Here is a 24,305-nt window from a genome sequence, read left to right as displayed (position 1 = left end):
GATTTGAAGACATGGTTGCTAAATGAGGAAAACAAAAGGGGAACAGTGGCATAGCAAGAGTGCAGAAAGGTCATATGTTTCATCTTTGTGTCCTTGAGTGAGGCTCTTAACCCAACTTACTTCTCTCCACCCAGTCGAGATTGGGTACTCAGAAGGCAGGGATTTTAAAACTTATTTCTTAATACCAACTTGTACTGAAATAGATAAAGAGAGCAGACATGCCCCAAGTCCATTTTTTTCGATCATCATAACTTGCATTCTTATACTTGATGTAACTAATTTGTCTTCGATACATCTAAAAGAATATCATGATCCCCAGAGTGATAATTAATGCTACATGTCAGACAAATAATGTCATAAGACATGTAAGATGCAAGAGATACGAATGTATCTTGACACTTGATAGATAAATGAATGCATAAGGCAACATGCTCTAGTTTGATGGATCTAAGACTGGTCCTGAATTTTCAGACCAAGCTAGCATAAGGAAGACGAAGGGCAAGCTGCAAAAGATACTATGCACAAGGTCATTCGATATCATTCACCATGTTCAATCGGGATTGACGATAGGTGTGTGACACCAAGTGATCCTAAAATCATGACGAATCTAGAACTTTAGAAGCCGTCAAATCAATGAATGACAGTACCAAAATTCAGAAAACTGCCCGATGAAAACCCCTCCTCTCATTGTAACCCAACCCTATAAATGTCAACGCCACAGAGTTCGGACCTAGCCTAAGTAAATCATTGATTTGAATTACAATACGTACTCCCCAAGCACCGTGGGCGGCCCAGTCATTAGCACGCACAGCTGCAGTTCTTGGGTCATTAATGAGGTTTCCTAGCATCGTACGATTGACGCCCTCAGAGACTTTCGAAATCTTGCCGCACCACAAGTCAGTCGTTCTGGCGGACCAACCTCAAATACCTCAATTATACAGCTCGCTTGGATTGCATGACGTACAACATATGTGATTTATCAGACCGTGGCCTGACTATAATGTATTACGATATTAGTACATTTTCACAAGTGGCATAGTGATCAAAGCAACAGGCTCTGACCAAGAAAAGTGTCGGATGTGAATCCTTCTAAAACTGCCTTCTAACAATTGACAAGCAGAAGAGGGTTAAACGTAATAGCATTCTTGTCCATGAAAAGATAACAGCTAAGAAAAGAATTGATGAGATAAAGCTCCATGTAATATTGATAACCAAAGCAAAGCAGCAAATTATCATGCAATCTGAGCAAAGATGTGTCGTGCTAGTTTATGTTTATTCTCTGATGGCGCGTGAGCACAGAACATAAACCTGTAAGCAGGCTTAAAGGGAACTGAAACCGCCAAGCCAGTTCGTATGACCTCGTTTTCATTTCCCGCGTATCGGGTGATCAGAACGAGGCATGAATGAAACATGGCGCCTAGCTGTCAATCATTGAGTGACGTCACTACTATGGAATTTACTACGAAAACTCATGAATGAAAGATCGCATGACTGACGTGATTCTCACATGATTCTCAATAATAACAAATTGAACTGCGCATGCTCGGGCACTGGGGGCGGAGCTACAAATCTGAACTCGAATAGGAAGTTGGAAGTTTGACTTTCTCGGGCGGTGAAAGTCGAAAAGTTGAATAAATCGCTCGGCGGTTCCAGTTCCCTTTAAGATACTGTTTTGTTCTTGGCTCTTGCATGCTAGTAACTTGGTTGCTTTGACAGAGTTGGCTGAAGGGCTTTGACTCCTAAAGCTTTTGAACTTCGATCAAAAGGAGTAGAGTCTATAGGACGTATCTGATTGTGCACACGGTCGTGAGTGGAGAGGGAGAGATGGCCTTCTTTGGTACTGCAGATTTGGCGGGTATTTGCTGTCAGAATTCGGGCTAGTCACCCTTATTTTAGTTGGATTCAGGTTAAACAGTTGGAATCAGGTAAGGCTAATAACGGACTGCCCCAGTCCCTCCTCCTGCCATTTTTTTACAAGGGGGAGAATGTTGCCTGGTTGACTACTGAAACAAGATATCACAACCACAACCACCAACATCAGACCATAAACAGCAACACCATGACGGAACTTGTTGGCAGAGATGTGAAGCAAGAACCCCATTATTTTCTGCAAACATACGCTCCACCACTCCATCGTTAGTAGATAATAATTACCATGAAAAAGGTCCCCTGTCCCAGTGATGGATATGACGGGTGTTGCTTGGATTAATACTAGCGTATCTAAGGAAGCAATCTGGTCAGCCTCAGGGGGATAATGGAGTGTATGACAGGATAAACAGATCATCAAGAATACTAGCTTATAGCTATTTCCCAACAGTAGTTGTTGGCGCAAAATCACTTATGATGGTCCTTCGAAGATGAAATGCTGTTAATTAATTTGCAGAACTGTGGTCATTTTCTTCAATCACTGCAAATGGGCAAACTCAAGGCCAGTTCCCACTCACTACAAATTAATTTAGCAGTAAATTTATCAGCTAGGCAAAAGTGACTGACCAAAGGTCTGTGAAATCGGCAAACTCGTAAAACGGTCTCCTGCTGTACTGGAATCAGACCTCACCCTATAAAGTAACTGCACCCTATAAAGTAACTAGCTAAACCTTTGTGAGGAGCTCTGTTGATATGAAAGGAAAGTCAAAGTAACTAAGGTAGGAGAGTAACCTATTAGTCAAGCAGATGTTATGCTGAAGCCCTGCAAAGTATAACCTTGGAGGGGATTTAACAAAGATGGTGGGTATTTCTTAACCACTGCACCATGCCAAATTTAATACAGGCCATCAATCTAACCAGCATTTGTTTACAAAGCAGATACAGAATAATGCTCCCGAATGGATCTTTTTAGACCAAAAGCCTGTGAGCGGAATTGTTCCGAATCCCATATCTACGGAGATAACTAAATTATGCATTATTCATCATGGACATCTATGTTCTTCTCTTGTCTGGTATGTGCGATTTGGGTTCAAGCTCACTTGAAGCGAATTTAGCAGTGTATTACTGACAATCCAGTCCTCAAATGGTAATTAGTCCCACATCATGATCGAAAACTGGAGCCTCTCAAGGAGGAGTGCAGATATAGTACATGTAATTTCGGTCACTTCATCTTCCTTAGCATCCTGAAAGTAACATAAGCCTCAGGGATCAATGAACTCAGCTGTTGGAATCATTCTGATTGTATTTCGTCTCGCTGTACAATGTATCGTCTTTATGCCTCTATTGTCTATGTAAACAGCATGATGACAAAATTTAAAGCAAAATTTATTCAATCAATACTTCTAATGCAGGCCTTGGCAGCATTTTTGAACAGTCAGTCATGGCTTGTGTGGCTATTCAATCATCCATCAGCATCATATCTGACAGCCTCTACCAGTTTGTTCAGGCAAGCCATTGACATCATTTCTGAAAGGCCCTATTGACCAGTTTGTGTGACGATTCAAGCATGTCTGGATATCATTTCTCATTATATAAACTCAATTTGGACTAAACACAGATGTCAAGATCAATCAGTTTTAAACTGCCGTTGATCCTTGACTATTTTTCGGATATTGGATTTGTGGCAGAACAATTTCTGGTTTTGGCATCAGACCTAAACTCCCACATACAGGAATGGTAGGATTATTTCTGTTAACCCTTCATGTCCTTTGCATAAAAGTTACTCTCATTGTAACTCATATACCCACAAGTGATACATCAGACGGGATGTATCAGAAATGTTATATCATTTATAGCAGCCCAATGGCTTCTTGTTTCCAAAGCAAAATAAGATTAATACAAAAACTTTTTAACTTTCAGGCTTGCCAAAGCACAGCAACGTCTGGAGAATTGGCTGGCGCTTACTTTTGGTCGGCAGCCATTAAAATTGAATCCTACATGTAACTTGAATCCTTACCATTGCCTTCACCACTGTGGGGAACAGTTTTATCCAAATAATTGTGTTAGGTCTCGAAGTTAAGAGGCAGATTCAAATGGATAAGACATTTTCTTCTATGGCATGATCTACTCACCAAGTTGATGGTGCATCATATCTTTCAAACTCACCTGTAAAGAGAAAAGGCATACAAACATTACTTGGGGCTGAATGACCATACAAAGTTACTACGAAGAAACACAGGGTGTTCCAGAGCGCATGCAAATTTTAAACAAGTCTCTGCTGAAAAATCCCAGAATCTGACTTCTATGAATCATCTGTCATTTTGATTAGTGATTCTATTCTTGGTGACACATTGCAAGGGCAGTTGTTGTGAATCTGTTCTTGGTGACACATTGCGAGGGAAGGCAGTTGTTGGTAATAACCCAACATTACCAAACTAGACACCTAAGTTCCCCATACATTTTTTAGGCATCATCAGACACCCAAACTGGGTCACCCTGTAGATTATCAAGGCCACATGTAAAGTTGCATATTCCAACCCGTACTTCTTACATTGAGAACAGAAAACCCCACAAGCTACCACTTCCACATAGGATTAAGAAAACCAACAGAGTCGTTGGCTTGCCTTTTGTGGCCCACTTTAACAACATTGATTTTTCATTTATTGGACTGAGAAAGGAGTCAGTTGGGATTCCAATGAAGAAATGGATGCCAATTCTCACGCCAATATCTATAGTGGGGGATGCTTTGTCGACAATTTGATTGGGATCGACCTCATAAATATCTGATAGATGTGCCATCAGTCTTGGAGTTATCTTGTATATGCCATGGAGGTCCTCCATGTATATGCCAATCGAAGCCTGGGGATCTTCAGAGATTTCCTTCCACAAGAAAGGTATCCAGGGTAGTGCTTTTTTCCGTGATTGGAGATACAAGATAGAGTGGTCAATTTATCGTTGGGATGAAGTTGATCAGTTTTTAGACTGACTCTGTTGACGTGGGCATTAAGGAGGAAGAAAGAGTCCTTACAGGTTCGAAAAGGATATCATGGTCCCCGTTTCGAAAAATTTGAAGCTAATTGGTCAAGCTATCATGATTTATGGCCAAAATGTCCAAATATTTCCAATGCGTTTCAAAGTAAATTCCAAGCTTAAAATTTCCTCAAAATCTAATTCATCTTCATTTGAAGAAATACCATTTAAGCCAGCCTAGCTTACGTTTTGTTGGCAAGGCTGGCAAGCTTCAGTATAGAACATGTAGAACATATCGGATCCCCTCTTTTATGACATGAGTTTTTGTAAGACCAACTAATGCTACTTGGAAATAGAGTTATAGATTTGAAATATCAGTTATTAAATACCAGTTTGTAAAGAATTTTATCACAGTTAAGTCTTAAGATCTACCAGAAAGACATGTCGAGTGTAGGAATGTTTTGGTTTCTGGTAGAGGGGAGAAATAAGAAAAAAAGCTCTTGATAGTGTCAAACTCGAAACCAAATATGAAAGGCCCTTCGAATCAATAACTGACATGAAAATGCCAACACAAGATCCTCAATCCGGCACCATTGCAACTGGAGCACAGGAAAACCATTACAATTCCATTGCGTCGCCTACATGATTTTCACAGAAAGCTATTTTTATAAATAGTCCGTCTAAGCAAGAGATCATCCTTATATCTGATGACCCATTAGTTTTACAGATGGAGAAGCTTCATGTTTTCACCACACCCACGATTTGCTGATGAATTGGTTTCAATGAATTTGTGTTTTTCACCACGAAACTTATAGTTTTACTGAGGATGAAAGATGAAGAATCCATCCCATTTCTTGACAATGGCTGACGAGAACCAAGCAATCAAATTTCATCAGCCTTATCAATGGCCCCAGGGTAAGGACAAGGGTGTCAACACAAGTCTCTATCACCACAACCCTCTTCTTATCAAGCATCGCCATCAGCTATGCATTAGTCATGAAGGAAACCTGTAGACCTTCTAAGAACATTAACAAATCCCTTTTGAGCATGTTGAGACTTAGCCTTTCTTCCTTTCATAACTCCATCATCATCACTACTTGTGCTATTAGGTTCATACAGAAGTCAGAGTTATATTTGTCATGCATTGGTTGTCTCACAGAATTCTTGTTCTTTAGTTACATAACCTTTTATAAGATCAACTGCATCTGGTGCTTTGGAGCATGGCTTCTTCCTAACAGAGGAATGATTTTTCTTGACTTTTTGTTTGCTGTCGTTTGCTGTCATTTTATGTTCTGCTCTGTGGATCAAGGGGAGCAGAAGGGTTAAGATTTTGTAATAACTGTTGCACAGTGTTTCCTTCTCCAATGAAGCACTTCAATATTTCTTCCATCCTCACTGCAGATATTTGATGCCAAGGGTAAAATCTAGTTCAACTACTTCACATTTTTATATGAATCGGTATCAGTTTCAACCATGGCAAATCTTTTGCTTAAGTGATGAAATATACTATACCAGTCATCACAAATAATTACAAAATTTGCATGGTTGCCTGCTTGATGAAAGAGAGGGATAAGATTTCAGTTCTTACGTCTGGAGAAGTGCAGATACAAGTGCTGCACCAGAATTCAAGTGGCTTACAGACTGATTAGAAACTCTTCATATCCCAATAACAAATGTCGAGTTTTTCCTCTATGTCGATTGGTACTTGGGTCCACGCCAATAGAAAAAGTTTTCAAAATAACGCATATGAAATGAAGTTGTCGACTACGATACCGATATTCCTTTTGAATCATCTCTCCAAGATCATTACTGAGCCACAAATTTACAATATTTTTTCAAAAGCAAGAACATTATCTTTTAAGGCTACTATTGTTGGTTTTACAATAGAAAATGACTGTCTCACCAAGCAAAATCCCCTGTTCTTGAGTACAAATTGGTGAGGGCAGGAACAATGATGAAGAAATGATGAAGAAATGAATGAAGCTCATGTGAAAGCATGTAAAGTTTCTTAGACTTTGAAATATAGCCCCGGGATTCAGACTATACCTAGATACACAAAGCCAGGCAAAAGAACCCCTTACTTCAAGTTAAAGCGAATATTAAAACATCCAGTAAATCTGTCTTGATCTGACACAAGCATTTTAGATAAACTGTTGGGGTTTTTAAGAATTTCTTTTTGAAATTATAGAAATAAAGAGGCAAAGCTTATACAGTTTTTTGTACATGCACAAAAGAATGTTTTATAATTCAAAATGGCTTTTATCTCATCACTAAGACGAAAAAATAAGTAAGAGATGTGACATTGTCTTTCAAAACCCGTGTAAAAAGGTACCCACTTGTGACACCTGAAATATAGTGAGATATTGTGAGGCACTTGCAACATTGGCTGCCTGCCAGCTATTGTCAACAACACAATCACAATATAGGAAAAACCTTCATTTCATACACTAGTAATCTCTTTCATCCACCCCGATGGATAGCCATGGCACTTGCAAGTCAATATCATTAGCAAGCTATGTAGAGTCACATGTATGTTAGCACTTTGTAAGAATGTTGTAAAAAACTCATCAAAGGAATTGTTTGTCCCAACAAAGCAGTATAGGAACCAAGAGGAGACTTCCTCAACAACTAGACCTCTTAAGCCATGTAACGTGAGAATCACACTGAAGACAAAGATTCTGAAAATTTGCCCAAGATTAGCTCTGATTGTCACAAGAAGCCCTGCCATGTATTAATACACTGAGCACAGCTTTGGTGTTTTAGTTCTAGCCCTGATCTGGACATTTCTCCAATCTTAACAAATGACAGCTTACATAGTTAAAAAAATGTATCTGATCCTTGGCCAAAGATCCTGGGAAGCATCATGACTTTATCACCTCTAGAATACTGAACTGCTGACTGTAATGCAACATGTCTCCTGGGACCATATTGAGTATCTTTCCATACCAACCAAAGTTTGCTATTCCAAGACTATCTAGCATAAACTTAGGATAATTCATTTTTTCAATAAGTACCTGTTGTAACATGATGTTAATGCAACAATGGTGTGATGATGAACAGGGAAGCTATGAGATTTTGTCCAATAGCTGCTATCCAATAAAGTTACAGAGAACACATTGAATGTTTTTTTACCAACAGGTGATGGCTTCTATGGCATGCTTATAATAGCTTAATAGCCAACAGGATTCCTGCAAGTCCTCCTAAGTTTCCAAAGTTTTGATTTTTTTCACAATTTTCTATTGTGTCTCAAGATCTGCTAATTTGCTGGTATATTTGTGGTTTGTAGCTGCATTGTTCATTTCTTGGAAGAAGTTTGATATAAACATAGTTGGTATTGTGCGTTACATTGTTGCTTTTCCTTGAAATTCAGATCAACGCCTACGATCAAATCATTTCAAAAGGTCAGCGATTGCCTGAAGATACTTGGCTGCTACAGAAAGCACAGTATACCTCTACAGGATCACATCACTGCACACACCTTTTGAGAATCACCTTGACAAGAATGAGGCGGCAGAAACTATTATCTGAAGTTAAAAAAGCATGCCAGACTCATTCAAAAATTTGTTTAAAAAAATTCATTGACTTTCCTGCAGAATTTTATAGCTTGGTAACATGTAAGACATTTCTGCTCTGTCTATAAAGTGAAAAGTTTTCCAACCTTGTTGTACTGAAACTTCATTCCACGAAGGATTTGGTAGTGCCCCATTGAAATATTAGTTGCTTGCAACTAAACCCCAAAGCACAACTCAAGAAGAGTTCAAGTAACAATCAATACTTCTCTGTATTCAACACAAGCATGAAAAATCCCTTGGTGGCGATCTGAATGTCTTTTCACGTTGCAGTATTTTTGCATAAATAGGGTAGAAAAATCAACTTAGTGACATATGAGGAATTTTAAGTAACCTTATATCCCAGATCTTGGGTATCTTAGGACTTGCATGAATACATGAATTCAACCCAGCAAAGAGTAAAAAATGTTGTGCTAACAGTAGAAATAGAAGGACGTTACTGCATAATCCCTTTAGAAATGTATACTATATATGCTATCCCTTTGGTACCATAGTGATGTTACCCCTGCAAAACTAAGATAAAGCACATAAATTGCCATGTCCAGAAGACACAAAAGTATGAAGTATGGGTACATTCCATCAACCCTGTCCAGACAATTCCATCCAGATCTGATTGAAACCAATGAGACCACCGACCTTTAGACCTGATCTAATCAGACCCGTTTTCTCTGATACTGTTCTTACTCTGTCATATATCTTGGGATTGAACTGTCAAATTCTGATTTGCTCAGATCCATGTGCAGCTGCAGCTTCAAAACCAAATCAAACAACTTCCCCTGTGGCCCGTAACTGCCCTTCAAATCATTTTGTTATGGATCTTTTTAATTTATGGCATGATTCATAATCTTGTGTGTCTGTGTTCCTATGTCATTGAGATATCCTGTCTCAAGAAATTGGAAAACAACATGTTACGCTAATATTGTGACAATTCTCAAAGAACCAGGGATTGTATTATGGATGCCACATCTCTGGCAAAATCTCATACCAATAATATCAACATCTTTCCTCAAAACTGAGATGTTGACAGTTCATATACCGAACAAAATCTTCAATGCCTTGGCTCACTTTTAAGTGATAGATCGATAAACTGAGTTACTTGTCAGCATTAATTGATCAATAAAATGATTGATAGGTGGTTAGCTGATCACATGATTAATTGATTTAATCTAATCACCATTGATTGGTGTACTAATTGATTGATTGCCAATGGATAAGTACAGCTAATTCTAAAAGAAATCCATTAAAATGCTTCTGGTAAAGTTTTACAAAATGGCATTCAATATTAAATGGACCAAAGCAATTAATACTCGCAACTTGGTTCGCAAAAGTACAAAGCAGCAATATAGAATTTGCTTTTTATGGCACACACGCCAGAATTACTTGAGCTCTCTCCTGTTCAACAACCGGCAAAGTGGTTCTAACAACTATCAGACTGTGACCATGAGAGTGAGTTAGCGAGACCAGAGTAAACCACTCCTATAAAGATGCAGTTAATGAGATTTAAAAGTCACCGGGGCCGGGGGGGGGGGGGTCCCAGGTCAATTGACCAGTTGACAAGTCGACATTGATGAGCCTGATTCCAATAGCCGTTGCATTGTGAATAAGCTTCTTGATTGGTTAACTGGACAGATTCATGACTAGTTAATTAGTTAGTCAGTGATTGGCTAGACGAAGCTCATGACTGACTGTCAAACTTTCAATAAGGGAAGAAATGAGGCTTCTTTAATGTAAATGTTTCAGTTTCCAATGGAAATATTATAAACATGTTTGACATTGCCTATTGAGGTCAACTCGGTAACTCTGCTCCCTAGGAACAGCCTAAAAATAACCAGGAAATACACAGCATCAACCCCAATAATCATCCAAGACAGACAGTTTCAAAGATCCGAATTACAACAAACCTCCGGCAATTAGGAGCCAACTATTTGCCTACAGAACAATGAACACTTGGGTACACAGAGCTGTTCCTATACTAAGCTATTGAAATATTTAAGAATTCTCAGAATAGCCCAAAGTCACGATACAGGAGAACGCTTCTATGAATCAAGCTTGAGCTATTGGAAACCATAGGATGAAGCAGCTTGGGTTAAACATTTGCCTGAAGGCTTCTTCCCTGGACATATATTTCATTTATCAGTACTAAAGAGACCCTGCCACACCCTTCGATCTAACCACCGCTTGAGGCTATGTACACTCAATCTTCTTGAAATTACCGCTGTTCTACAGCTATCTTTAAGATAATAAAATTGAAGTTATTGAAAAGAGAAATAGTGGATTCTGAAGAATTCACATTTCTTGCATTCATCACAAGGAGATATGCCCACTACCCCTCTCATTCACCTAAAACGAAGTGAAAAAATAATATAATCAATCCTCCTCAATAAAGCTGTAGAAATATGGTTTAGCTTGTACTGTTGAATTTTGGAATGAGATTCTATTTTCCAATTCTCGTCAGAAACACGATGACACATTTGATGGATTAAATTTAGCCAATATAGCCAGCTATTGACTTTCACATTTTCTGCAGGGAAATCTCTCCCAATTTCATGTCTGACTTGGTACTCAGTGAACATGAAGAGCAAGATGAAATCATTCAGGCAAAACTATTTTTATATATGTAGTAGATGATAGATATGGCTTTAATTTCACATCAATGGAAACTTTCACCACCAATGGTACAGCTTTGAGGCCGACATTTAAAGGAAAGGGGCATGCTGCCCTGCCTGAGATACCCCTCTTTTGACCACTGGCAACAATAGCCGCACTTACACCACCTGAAAATGGACCACCAATCTTGGTTCGGGAACCAATGCCGCACCATCGAAAATCCACCAAGCGCTTACACCAGCGCTGCAGCTAGTTATAAAATCCGGCTACAGATGGCGCGCAAACAATAAATTGCATGCGCAGAAAGCGCCATTTCGAAAGCGCCGCCTGGAGCCGAACCATCTAACTAGCTAATTGCCGATCCATTTGCGCGTACACCACGACAAAGCCGAGCTTTTAACAAGCCGGGTGAATTTGGACCATCAAGCTTGGTGGGACAAATTCGCTCGGCAATTTGTATCGGCAATGGATTGCCGAACCAATTTGTCGCGGCAATGTGGTGGTGTAAGTGCAATTGGTCCACCAATATTTCGTGGTGTAAGCGCAGCTAATAACTGAGGTTTTATCAAACCTATCCAATAACAGAATTTGGAAGTTATGATACCCTCTATCCATTCAGAGTACAAGTCAACTGAATGGTCATTCATCATTTATATGCCAATCATACTGACTGGTATAGGTTACCGCAACAAACACTGACAGGCTGATGTTATCTCAAGGCTCATGTTGCTCTAGGCGGACCCCCAATGGCCAATGATATAAAATAATAGAAATAATCAGCAGGATGGGGACGATAAAAAGCAAAAAGTCACTTTTCAAGACTTTTGCGACATATACTGTCAAACTTTCATCAACTGAAATTATTTAAACATTAAATGGCCTCATGAGCCAGCAGCAAGACACCACCTGCTGTTATACAACATATGATGGATATTGATAAGAGTTTCAATAAAAAGATTAAAGATTTATTAAAAATAAATGCCTATGGCTGCTGGTACAGCTACCGTATTGACCAAATTGTTCAATTGTTTTCTAATGGCTTGAGCGCATTTGTCAATTCTTATTCCAAACTGTAGCCGCAGGCTTTCCTGACTCATCTCTGAAAATAAATCGTTTCCGCCCAAGACCAGCGAGGACTGAAAGACCTAATTCACCAGTTCTCGTTGTTTTTTCCATCATTCCGTATCCCGCTCTGGTATTACCATAATGGCAATCTACCTCAGGATGTTGATTAGACTAAGGATCAGTGACCTGGCTCGATCCGTTCTACAAAGGCTCTTTAATGACGACTAACATATTTTTAAAATCCATTGTGTGTTGTTCTGGTATTGTGCCTTTTTCCTTTGTTCAGCAGCAACATCACCACTGTCAATCCATTGTGTGTAGTTCTAGTTTTGTGCCATTTCCCTTTGTGTAGCAGCAACAGCACCAACGTCAATCCATTGTGTGAGGTGATAGTTTTTGTGCCATTTCCTTTTGTGTGGCATCAACAGCACCTTTCAGCACCATTTTCAATCCATTGTGTTGGGTAGTTTTCGTGCCACTTTCCTTTGTATGGCAGTAACAGCACCTTTCTCAGCACCATTGCATGAGGTGCCATTTTTTGCCTTTTCCTTTTGATTGGCAGCAACAGCACCTTTCAGCACCATTTTCAATCCGTCGTGAAGGGTAGTTTTTGTGCCACTTTCCTTTGTCTGACAGTAACAGCACACTTTTAATCATGACCCACCCAATAACAGGCAAATTATCCCCTCAAAAATTGGAGACAGCCATTTTCATTGATCATCCAGAGACAAATAACCTTTTCTCTTGTCACCAACCTCGGTAGAAGCAACTCCATAATTGAGCGGCCAACCTCCCTAAGCCATCTTCACATCGAGTCTGATCGTGGGTAAGGAAGCAGTCCACAGCAAACAAGCTCATTCCTGTTTAAGTATGGAGATTCATTGATGAATAAATCACTCCACTCTGCCATGAAGGAGTGTAAAAACATTCGGAACCTGTCAATTTTCTGGCTGAGATACCCGTCCACCGACTGAAGATTGGTTCCAAAGCCACTGGGGTGTTTAACGTAATTGCCTCGAGTCTATTAAGGCGGCCAGCGAGGGCTTCCAACTGTTAAGACAAAGCTATAAATTGTCCTTCTAGATATTGGCGCTAAGTTTTATGGGTCATTGGTGTGTGATGTGAATTTCTGATTTGCGATTAGTTGCATGAGGAAAAGTCAATAGTGGGATTGCAATGAGGTTGACACTACAGCTGACACTAGGTGTATAGGTCGTGAGAGATGACCAAGGCATTCAGCAACAAGAGTAAAGAGAAATATCAGCTGTGATGTTGTTAGTTTACATTTACAACAACGGTCACCTTCATCCGTTTTCCGGGCGAGTTAGGTTGTTTTTGGCAAATTTGTTGTTGGAGGTAGATCCTGGTTGCACAAGTAATGAAAAGGTGATAACATCTTCATTCTCTGCTCTCTCAAATGAGAAGCGAAACTGAATGGGCTTATTATTTTCCCGAAGAGGCTATATTTTTAAATTTCCTCAGCAGCCCAGGAAATCATCAGAAAAATGCTGTACAATCTGACTTTTCCTGCCTTATAACGATGAAACTATGCCATTCTCTTCATCATAACTTCTGCACTCCTTAATACAACATCACACACAGCAACATATCTCATCGCCAATAAGACACGGAACACTGATAAAGAATGGACCAATTTGTGATATAAAACCTTTCGAGTTAATTACCAAGCAGCAGATGCAATCTGAGCAAAGGAATCCGATCCACCATCACCCAATCAACTGAGCAACACTTCATCTCTAAGAGCATCTTGTTGGTGACTTCTTTATTTTGGAGGCATAGTATCTCAAATTAATCAGAGAGACTTCATTAGCAGGATTGCTGAGATTTCTGCAATTGTGTGACACTTATTTTGTGAAAAGAAAGCTATGTTCAAGTTGGCGATAAATTTTGAAGAGGCGAGACAAGGAGTTTAAGGAGTTGTAAACTTAATCTGTTTAGTGAAGTTCTTTACCATCAACCATGCACCTAAATTGAAGCCCTAAATCTCGAGCCTGCCAGCTGTTATAAATCATTTTCATTAGATGAAGTGGAATATAAAGCATTTTGCTGATATTGGAAATCTCAAAAAGAACAAACTAGAAAAAACAATTAGTTCATTGACCAAGTTTACGATATCCATCAACTTCCAGTGTTGTCGAAACTTTCCGCTTGACAACTTGTTAAACTGAAATTAATGCCAAAAGCATTACTAAATGACATAGTAAAAGGATGGTTTTAGGGAGTTTATTGGAAAATTAATGGCTTTTGATGGTGATTTGTCAAGAAGACATGCAATTAGATCTCAATGAGGCAATAAGCTAGGACAGTCAGAAATTTTAAACGAGTTTATCGGAAAATCATTACAGAAGGTGTCACTCTTCAATGCTTCCATCAACTAGAAATTTACCATAGAACTTTTTTTAGACTATCGGGGAAACGTATCACACAGTGTCCTTGGCAGAGGTGAACATAGAGCCAACTGCAACAGGAAAGTAAAACAACATGGTAGCTCAGAGAGGTTAATAGAGGGCTGAATGCTGGAAAAGAAGTGATAGGCTAAAAGCTAGAGGGAGTGATGCCAGCCATGAGTGGAGAAATAACAATACTCAACTTTGGCCTGCCCAGCCATAAGAAAGTGGTCAATGCTTAAACCTCCTTTGCCACCAAATGTGCTGGAATTGTAGTTACATTAGAGCCTTTTCTACCACCATCGAGGATCGTCATGCAGTGACTGTGAAGGAGAACACTATAGGGGTACATTAGACCCAGGAGACCATTAGACCCAGGAGAAGAAGGGTTGAATAAATTATATCTGCCACCCTGGAGTGAACAACTTGTAACAACATAGCACATCCGCCACCAAAGAGTGATAGAGACACTATTGGCAATCTACCACCATGGAGTGTAAAGAGATAACTATTTGGATTCCAAGGCCAGAATCAGATATACATGTGGTACATTTGGGATGAAGTGGCAAACAGCACAGATTTCCTCTGGGACATTGCCTTCCTCCCTTACCTCTAAAGCAGTTGCTAGTGTTCAGCGCAATATTTTCCTAGAGGAACCTGATAGAATCCAATATTGACGGACAGATCGAGTAACCCACATTTCCAATGAAACCCCATGGAAATCAAACATAAGGCGCAGTGCAGTCACCTCTTGTCTACCGCAGAAGTTCTGATATTTCATCCTCGGGACCTGCCTAGAGCAACCACATCAATTGCTTTGTGGTGCTGTGGGTGAAACCTGAAGGGGTCATCTCCACATTGCCAAGGCAATGCCTTCTAGCTGATCCACCATATAATTTCCACCATGTAATTGTACCAATATTTTCCTTCCTTTATTAGGTTTCCTGAAGTTCCAGCCATTAAATCATGATAAGCCAGTTGGTCAGCCACTGGACCAAGCCAATATCATATAGGTTATTAGTAACCATCGACCCTACAAGGATAAAAACAATTGGATCTCGCACTTGATGGTCAAACAGGTGCCCAAGGCAATCAACAATAGATATAATGATACAGCAGGTGACACCAGGTCATCTGCTCAGGATGGTCCTAGGGGATCAGCTACCCAGATTCATCAACTATCATCACTTAAGCGGTGTGCAAAGGAGCTATTTTGGTCGCTGCAAAGGAGCCACAGTAAGTGATTGCAATTTTAACCAAATCAGTGGCCGAATTCTAAACCCTCAGTTTCCCTCAGCCAGGATACAACTGGTAGATTCAGTTTTAAAGCTTTTATGATAATTACCTGAAAAAGAAATAATTTCAAACTTTTGCCACTTGAATCGAACAGTAATTTCCACTGGTGGTAGCAAGAGTCTAGCATTTCCAACAAGCAGAAATCAGCATTTTATGATATTCTACCAGAAACAGAACATTTTTTGAAGGAGAATGAAATGGCCAGGGCCATTGTGCTCACCTCATGTGGAGGAAAGATGGATAAAGAGCATGGTATTGTGTCATGTAGTGTTAGGTTTGATGTAGGTCCAAGCAATTACAATTTCCCCAAAATAGCCAATTTACAGTACATTCGACCTCTGTGACCTTGAAAAGTAGGTCAAATCAAAGAAGACCCGGGTGACACATTGAATGGTTGTTAGAATTAGATGTACCTATGATATAAAATTGGTGCCAATCAGGCAAGTAATACTAGGAATAATGGCATTTTGAAGAATTTACGATTTGGCCCCCTCCCTGGAGGCCAAGCGGCAAATCAGATCGCACCAAACTTCGGTACCTGAGACCACCTGACCAAGGGGTACATGTGTACTTAATTTGTGATCAATAGTCATTGCAGTTAAGAAACGTGCCATAGTTACGGCCTGACGGCCAATTTACGCCATTTGACCTCTGTGACCTTGACAAGAAGGTCAAATTAAAAACCTGTGTGACATATATTGTATGGCGGTTAGATGTACCCATGATATCAAATTGGTGGCAATCGGGCAAGAAGTTAAGGAATAATCAAATTTTTAAGGTTTTTGGATTTTGCCCCCTGGTGGTCAAGTGGTGAATCATAATGGACCAAACTTCGGTCCCTGAGATTACCCGACTAAGGGGTAAATGTGTACCAAATTTGGGATCAATAGTCATTGCAGTTTAGAAACGTGCCATCGTTACATCCTAACGGCCAATTTACACTATTTGACCTCTGTGACCTTGAAAAGGAGGGCAAATCAAAAACCCGGAGGATATATGATGCACCTTTGCTAGAAGTACCTACCATATTTTTTTCAAAATTTCCCGACTACTATTAAGGGAGATATTGCATATTTTCACTTTAAACGTTTGGCCCCCTGGTGGCCAAACCATGAAACGAATCGGACCGAAACTTGGTCTCCAAGGTGTCATTACATAAGGGTACATGTGTACCAAGTTTCAACTCAATAGCTCTAACAGTTACGAAACGTGCCCTGCTAACGGACGACGGACGACGACGACGACGACGACGACGACGACGACGACGACGACGACGACGACGACGACGACGACGACGACGACGACGACGACGACGGACGACGGACGCCACGGTATGGGATAAGCTCACCTCTGCTAAGAGGTGAGCTAAAAACCAGAGTTGCCTTCCAACGCAATTTGAAAGCCTCGATGGCCTGTTATGTTGGACGAGCAAATTTCTTTTGGGTCATATGTCTTCATTATCTTATCCTATGTCATCTTCTTCCTTGGTCACCAGCTGCACAATGCATCTTTCCATACGAACAATTGACATCTGTGATGGAGGCAATTTAAGGGTGAAATAAAACACCATTTCTCATCTTCTCATATTGTTTCGTTTAAAGGGCTGGAAAGTCATAAATCATGTAATGCAATTTGGCTACTTAAAGACAATTCAAATGTCAGAAAGGTGACAAGTTCTGTCACTTGTCAATTGGATGTGAAAGTGGAATGATAGATATAATTTGTAACATTTTGCAAAAAATAAATGCAGCCGAGGCAAACACCCTTAGAGACTGATATTTCAAAAAAATCCAAAACTTTAACAGCTCTATTTATTCTTTTTCCAAACTATTTCTGCTTTTTATTTTCATAACTTCACCTACATACAGTACATAGATTTCTTACCCATCATACTACCAACTTGAACAACCTAACAACACCAGTGTTCAGAATGTGACTCGACTTTTCCAGACTGAAGGTTGATGTAGGTGCAAACAATGATGACTACCCAGTAATATCAATTTTTTCACGCGAAGGGTCCATAGAATATTCATAAGGTCTTCACCAATAGTCGAGTAACCAGTACAATATTCAAGTACTGAATATTTCATAGGCCTGCCTGTCAAATCGAAACTCCACATAATTTCTACCAATGCACTGCCTCTACCGGTATGGTTACTAAAAAATTTGAAAGACTCATCATCAAATAGTATGCATCTGAATGTGCTGGCCAATACATACAACATACACAATGACAATAAAAACTCTTTTTTATATAAAGAGTCTATACTTAAGTTTCCTGAAAATGCTTTGAGGTTTTAGGGTGAAGTCACAGCCCTAACATGATGTCGCTAAATAAACCCCTGATGCTGAGTGTGACTGTACATATGACTTCTTCCAACTATTCTCATCGCCATCTTGAATGGTACAATTTGCATCATCTAATTCAGCTAGGAAGGAGACATGGTGTTTTTTTCCTAATTTAGTAAAATGTTGTCTTACCTTTTTTACAGAATCGTGTCCTGGGGTATCTGGCACACGCTCAATAAGCATAGGGTTCAACTCGGCTTTAAATTTATCTTGACCTGAGAGGGCTGACAAGGTGTTCAGTCGGCCTTTAGAACTTATAGCCTTGAACTTATGAAATTCCTAAAATGAGAAGAATTATACATTGGTTTACTCTATGCTGATCTAGATATGAACAAAAAAGCATTTTTAGGGGATGGTAGATGTGTAGCTCAGTACATTCAGTAGCTTTTTGCTTCCACTTTCAGAAGCACAGAGTAAAACAAAATAATGTCTAATCGATGATATTCTAACAATAATGTGCATTACCGGTTATCAGCTCATACCAACCAAGTATAAATGCTAATGGATCAAGCCAGATGCAATAATTTTGTTGGATATTTCATTCTTTAATAAGTTTTAAAGAAGTGCATGCACAATGTCAATGGTTTGTGCTGGAGGAATACCTGCACTATGAATCTGGCTACATATATAGAAATAGCAGAATCTGTACATAAGCTGAAAGCAATTTACGATACAATAAAGATAGTCTCTAAAGCTACTATCTCAGTGATTTTGCAATCAACAGTGATAATGATATCCTATACAGCTACTCCGGTAGCTGGGTTCATCATACCTTCTCATTGCCTCAAGGAGGATTAGAGGGAAAAAGTGCAAGAGTGGTAGGGCCTACTAAAGGTAATGTAAAAAAGATTTTAACTTTTTAAAATTGAGCAGTATTACAGCGGGTGATTCTCGGATGCAGTAGGACAATGAACGCTTTCACCCACATGTGATCCGAAACTAACAATGAACTCTATTCACGTTCCAAGTCACAAGCCAACTAACAAATGTAATCAAAGAATAACTCAATCACCAGTCAGCAAAGAGGAAACCCAATTACAACAGAATCCATTTCATCAGTCGACTGACACTGACTTGACTTTGATCGGCAGTTATCAAATTCTACTCTGCGTTTATCTGGTTGGTGCATGAGTTGGGGAGGCATGATGGAGCATTAACACAGATCCCAGGCAGAGAGACTGAAGTCGGTAGAGATGTACATGATGTTGAACACCCAAACACATCTAACTCATCTTTTCATCTTCCATCCTGCAGGATGAATGATTTTGCGAATAATATCATGATATTGACCCACAGCCATTTTTTCCGTGCCGTGATTCCAACAAAAACCTGGGTATTCTTTTACGACAAAAAAATTCACGTACCATGTTCTGGAGGGCACTGCAAGCATCAACAAAGAACAAGATAAGAACCCATTACTTAGGGTTAAGGACGACATTCGTGACCTTCTGCATGCCACTGTGATTACATATTTTATCAGACTACATTGTATTTCATTCCTTTTCCTTAGGAAGATTTAGAGACCCGTAGGCCGGAAAACTTGGCTATTAGTGCAGTTACGCATCTGAGGTAATTGATGGATCTGGTAATGCTTCAACCATGCAGAAAACAAACACTCCATTTCCTTCTTACTTTCATCTTACTTTCAAACCCTTCGAAAATTTTGAATAGCATTGTCAACTAGCATTTCTGGCAGCTGCAGAAAGTGGCCGTGCACCAGTGAAGAGTAATGATTTCTCAGGGTGTCTCTCCTCAGGAAGCAAAGAACTTTTTCTTATCACAGCCTTCAGATGCATGGAAAACGCATATTTGACTCACAAATTGCCCCCTCCTTTTTTGAGATCACACAGGTCTCCTTTCCTCTCTGGGTGGGGCTGCATGCATCCCCTTTCCCAAATTCCTGGGTCCGCCACCGCTGGATGAGTATACAGGCCAGTAGGACAGCAACACGAATCCCTAAATGTTGATCCCCGAATGTTAAAAGCAGTGACCTTTCTATGTAGAAGCTGAAGCCACCCTTGTGGACAAAATGAGTTACCGCCCTGTGATAATATTTGCAGAAACAGCAAACACATGACTCATGAAAGATGTCATAATGTTTGAGTGTGTTAGCACAACTGACAGTAATGAAACAAGTGAGGTAAAAATTTCATCACAAAAAAGTAGCAGCTCCAGTAGTTCCCACAAAGTATACACATACAAATGTTATGGTTTCAGGTAGACCACCACAAATGAAACACTTGGCAAAATGTTTCAGAGATCATGCAGTCGACAGTCTATTGGCAATTTTTCTTTTCTTTCTCTGTGCGTTGATATTTTTGAGACCGATTTAATAGGAAGCTGCCAGCCAAGATAATCAACCTCATTTCAGTAATAAAAGAAGCTCATTACCTGAATAATCCAGAATCATCGAATAAGGGCTGCAGTAAAATTGCAGTTGAACATGCTGAATGAAAGCCAGATTATTTTTATTTGATCATGAATAAAGATGATTAATGGGTAGATTATTTTTTAAATCTATGTACTTTATGCTCTTTAATTACATCTAGTTTTAATGCAAAAGGTACGAAGATGTCTTCCAGCCACAATATTGCATTTTTCAAAATATCACTTGCCTTCTTTACGTCACCTTTCATTGCCTTTGCCTGACTTAGGGTTATGTCATCATGACCTTTTTCATGCGAAATATCAAACCAAATATCAAAGGTGAGACGTTTATGCCGTTAGATGTCAACTGATGAAGTATTCCTTGGTAATAGCACTGCAACAAAAGACTGTCCGCAACGCGATCAGCGGGATGAAGTAATAAATTTATTTTGTCACAATGAGGCAACTAGCTCCAAGCGAGAAACCAAATTCATCTCACTATAGACCAAATAACTGATGAAATATGTTATTTCTTGTTGCGAGACATGTGAGTGTGAGACTTCTAAACTATTGGACGATGATCTGTTGTCAATCCCTGAGAGAGAGGAGTAACGGTTTGCAATGATCACGGCATACATTACATGGCATAAGTATAACAACTGATGGACTCCCAGTAATATCTTGACAAGATATTAAATATAAATACACCATAATCATACATCTGATAGCCAATCATGGGAAAATACCCAATCAATTACCAAGCATTCAAATCAATTGATATTTTGCCGTTCCGTATCAATCAACAACGATCGGATCCTCCATTAATGCCTGTGGACGCAATGATCACCAAGCTAATAATAGATTCTAAAGGGCGTCCTGGCAACAAAGTTAGGCCAGACATTTGGTCAGTCATTTCACAGCATCTCTTGATCAGTCAGGCAAAGATCCCCGAAAGGCGACATAGCCTGAACAAGCTATACTAACCTGTGAATTCACACCCACTCATTCGACGAAACAAGATTTTAAAAGGGTAACCTGAATCATCTTAAAAATAGGTTTGCACAAAAATGCATCTGCGCATCCCTGCAAGGATCCTTGTTCAATGATGACTTCATAAAATTGTCAACTGTTTCCAGCCCAGCTGTAAGTACATGTCCTATGTGGTCTGAAACATGTTCATTTGATTTTGAATTCATTCAAGTCATGAAGCTGCAGTAAACATGGAATGAGCTGCGTGTTTCCTCACACTCACAGACACCACAGCCACAATCAATCTCTTTGGCAGATGTCCAGTTGATAGCTAATGAGTCCTTAACGGGTTGATGATGGGAAGTCAGGCTTCCCTTAAGAGGATCATGTTTATAGAAAATTATGCAAAACCAATTTTGAGTTTGATGAGTGCTTGTGTTGGCAGAAGCAAATGGATAGGCTGACCAATGGTGGTAGCTGAAGACGGCTATGGGCTATATAGCCATGTAGGCTGTCAGAGGCAAATGAAAGTTAATCCAAGGAGCTGGCGAAGGAAAGCTATGAGTTGGCCATGTTGGCTGAGGCAAATGAAAGTTAATAGAAGGTGCTAGCTTAGAAGACAGTTACAAGCTAGCCACTCGGCTGACGTTCTCGTGACAAGCCTGAATATCAAATCACATCAATGTGGACAATCAAAAGTGTTAACTTAAGTCTTCAGATAACGATTCACAAGGGGATGTAATGCTCGGGTAAATTGACAATTGGGGTCTTAGGTTCCCTGAACGTAACACAAGGAGTCGAGACTGTCTATTTAGATCAACTTGGGAAGCGCTATTTGGTTGTGCCTAATATAATTTTGATGGTAACAATGTGGAGTATTGTCTTACGATAAAACTCATTTGATGCGCACATGGTGCAAGGACGTACACGTAATATTAGTGAAAAGTTGTAGATATAGGTTATTATTCAGCGCTTGCATTGGAATGGGTTTTAGACCAGTTTTCAGCACTGTGAAAAGTCATTCAGCAACATTGATCTACATCTACCATTGTCTTTTACTCCACAGTTGTTCTTCATGAAATTATGGCTTGTTAAATTTTTAATTCAATTAAATACACAACGCAATAGAATCTCTAGAGAATAGGAAAAACAGTCACAGTGTAGAACTAATTAGAGACATAGGCTGTAACAGTGTTACAATACTTTTAATGAATGGACAGAAATGTCTGGCAACCAGCAGGAACAGTTCTTTTCTCTAGTTTAGACATACATTGCAAACTGTTGCCGATGAAGTTCAGCTGGTGAAATGAAATTGAGACGAACTACAGTATGTGGTGCCACATGAGCTCTTTAAAAACAATTGGGGGCATAACTTGATGTAAATCTAGAAGAAAGCGGAAATTCAACATTTTTCTTTTATTGAAGTGTGTACAATAAAGCAATTCATATTTCATAATTTATTTTTTTTTAAAACTAAAAAAAATAGAATCAGTGTGCACACTGTTGAAGATTAAATACTGCTCACTTACAAAAATGTACAACTGCATAGCAAATCACCAATCTGAATGTAGACTTTCCATTCAATGACCATTCCAATTCATCACTTGACAAAAGCAATGTGAAATGAGGTACAAGTACATGTTGAGATCTCCTATTCAACACCAAAGGCATTGTACCAGTCTGGCACACAACTTTAATGCGCCGCTGTATTTGACCAGTAATGCTCCGATGATATGTTATCATTTTATCAGGTTAGACTTGTCTGTTAAAATGACTCCATGAGAGAAGAAACTTGACTCAGTCATAGGTGGTCATGTAGCTTGACAAACTATTCCTTCATAACAGAAGCTTACCAATCAGACACACGACTTTCCTTAAGTCACACTCTCAATGTAATCAATCAATAGACAAATTTGATGAAGTTTGTTATGGTGCTGACCAGTCATGCATTTCACCTTGAACAAAGAGTCGTTGTGTCTCTAGGCATTGTCCGAAGTTGGCTCAGGCCTTTGAAGTGTTCTGACAGAGTGTGCGCATTTGATTTGTTTTGGGGCCGATTCGTCTTCTTCGAAAAGGCCTATAAACTAAAAGAGACATCAGAGACATGCCCACGATCGCACGCCAATACAATTGGGATTGAACCAGGGCTGGGACCTCTTGCAGCCCTTGACCATTCCATTGTCGGAGAGACAGACGTCACATAGGCCTATGATGACCTGTCAGAAAGAGTTTGGACAAGGATGGTCGGTGGACACGTGACAGAAGAGGACAAATGACTGTCACGACTTATGCTGGGCAGTAGTACTAGTAGTGTGCAGTAAGTAGACAAGTGACAGTCGCCACAGTGTTGGGAGTACACAAATGCCTACTACAATACTTAGTAGATAGTACATGGAATGGATTGAATGGTTGGTAGAGAAGACAATGTAGTTTCGTCGGAATCATCAGTGAAATTCAGCAAGACATACGGATAATTGATGAGTTATGTGGACTTACATGCTCGTCCTTCCAGTGAACTTTACCGCTGAAGACCAGGGTCAGCAGAGATGGGAAAATTAGGAAGGTATTTATCCAAGACATCTTCCCTTTCTGCTCAAATTTGTGTACGACCGAAGAGCACCCACGACTTCCGCGTAGCTCAGCGGAGTGATTTCTAGATTTCTCACATGCGATCCAATCAAATTGCTCTATCTGTGATAGTCTATATTTAGACTAGGGGGTATCCGAGGATTACCCTTGCGTTATATAGTGCGTAATATATTTACTGTTCCAATACTTTTAAGAACGATGATTACTGTATAAACATGTTCTACTTAATGAAATAGCATGTTGCAGGAAA

At 39.6% G+C, this 24,305-nt stretch overlaps 1 protein-coding gene across 1 annotated transcript in view; it reads right to left on the bottom strand.

The window, feature by feature from the left end:
* LOC135484310 (glutaminyl-peptide cyclotransferase-like) overlaps positions 1-24,096 on the bottom strand; it is a 44,150-nt gene extending 20,054 nt beyond the window's left edge. Inside the window, exons 1-2 of the mRNA XM_064765657.1 lie at positions 23,963-24,096; positions 18,263-18,409 (exon numbers count right to left, since the gene is read on the bottom strand). Coding sequence (XP_064621727.1) covers positions 18,263-18,409; positions 23,963-24,046 — 231 coding nt within the window. The 5' untranslated portion in view covers positions 24,047-24,096. The remainder of the gene's footprint in view (positions 1-18,262; positions 18,410-23,962) is intronic.
* Between the last annotated feature and the right edge of the window lie 209 nt (positions 24,097-24,305).

Source organism: Lineus longissimus, chromosome 3, assembly GCF_910592395.1.
Source record: "Lineus longissimus chromosome 3, tnLinLong1.2, whole genome shotgun sequence".
Classification (NCBI taxonomy): domain Eukaryota; kingdom Metazoa; phylum Nemertea; class Pilidiophora; order Heteronemertea; family Lineidae; genus Lineus; species Lineus longissimus.
The sequence above is the reverse complement of the archived record's forward strand: the minus strand, read 5'-3'. Positions and strand labels throughout refer to the sequence as shown.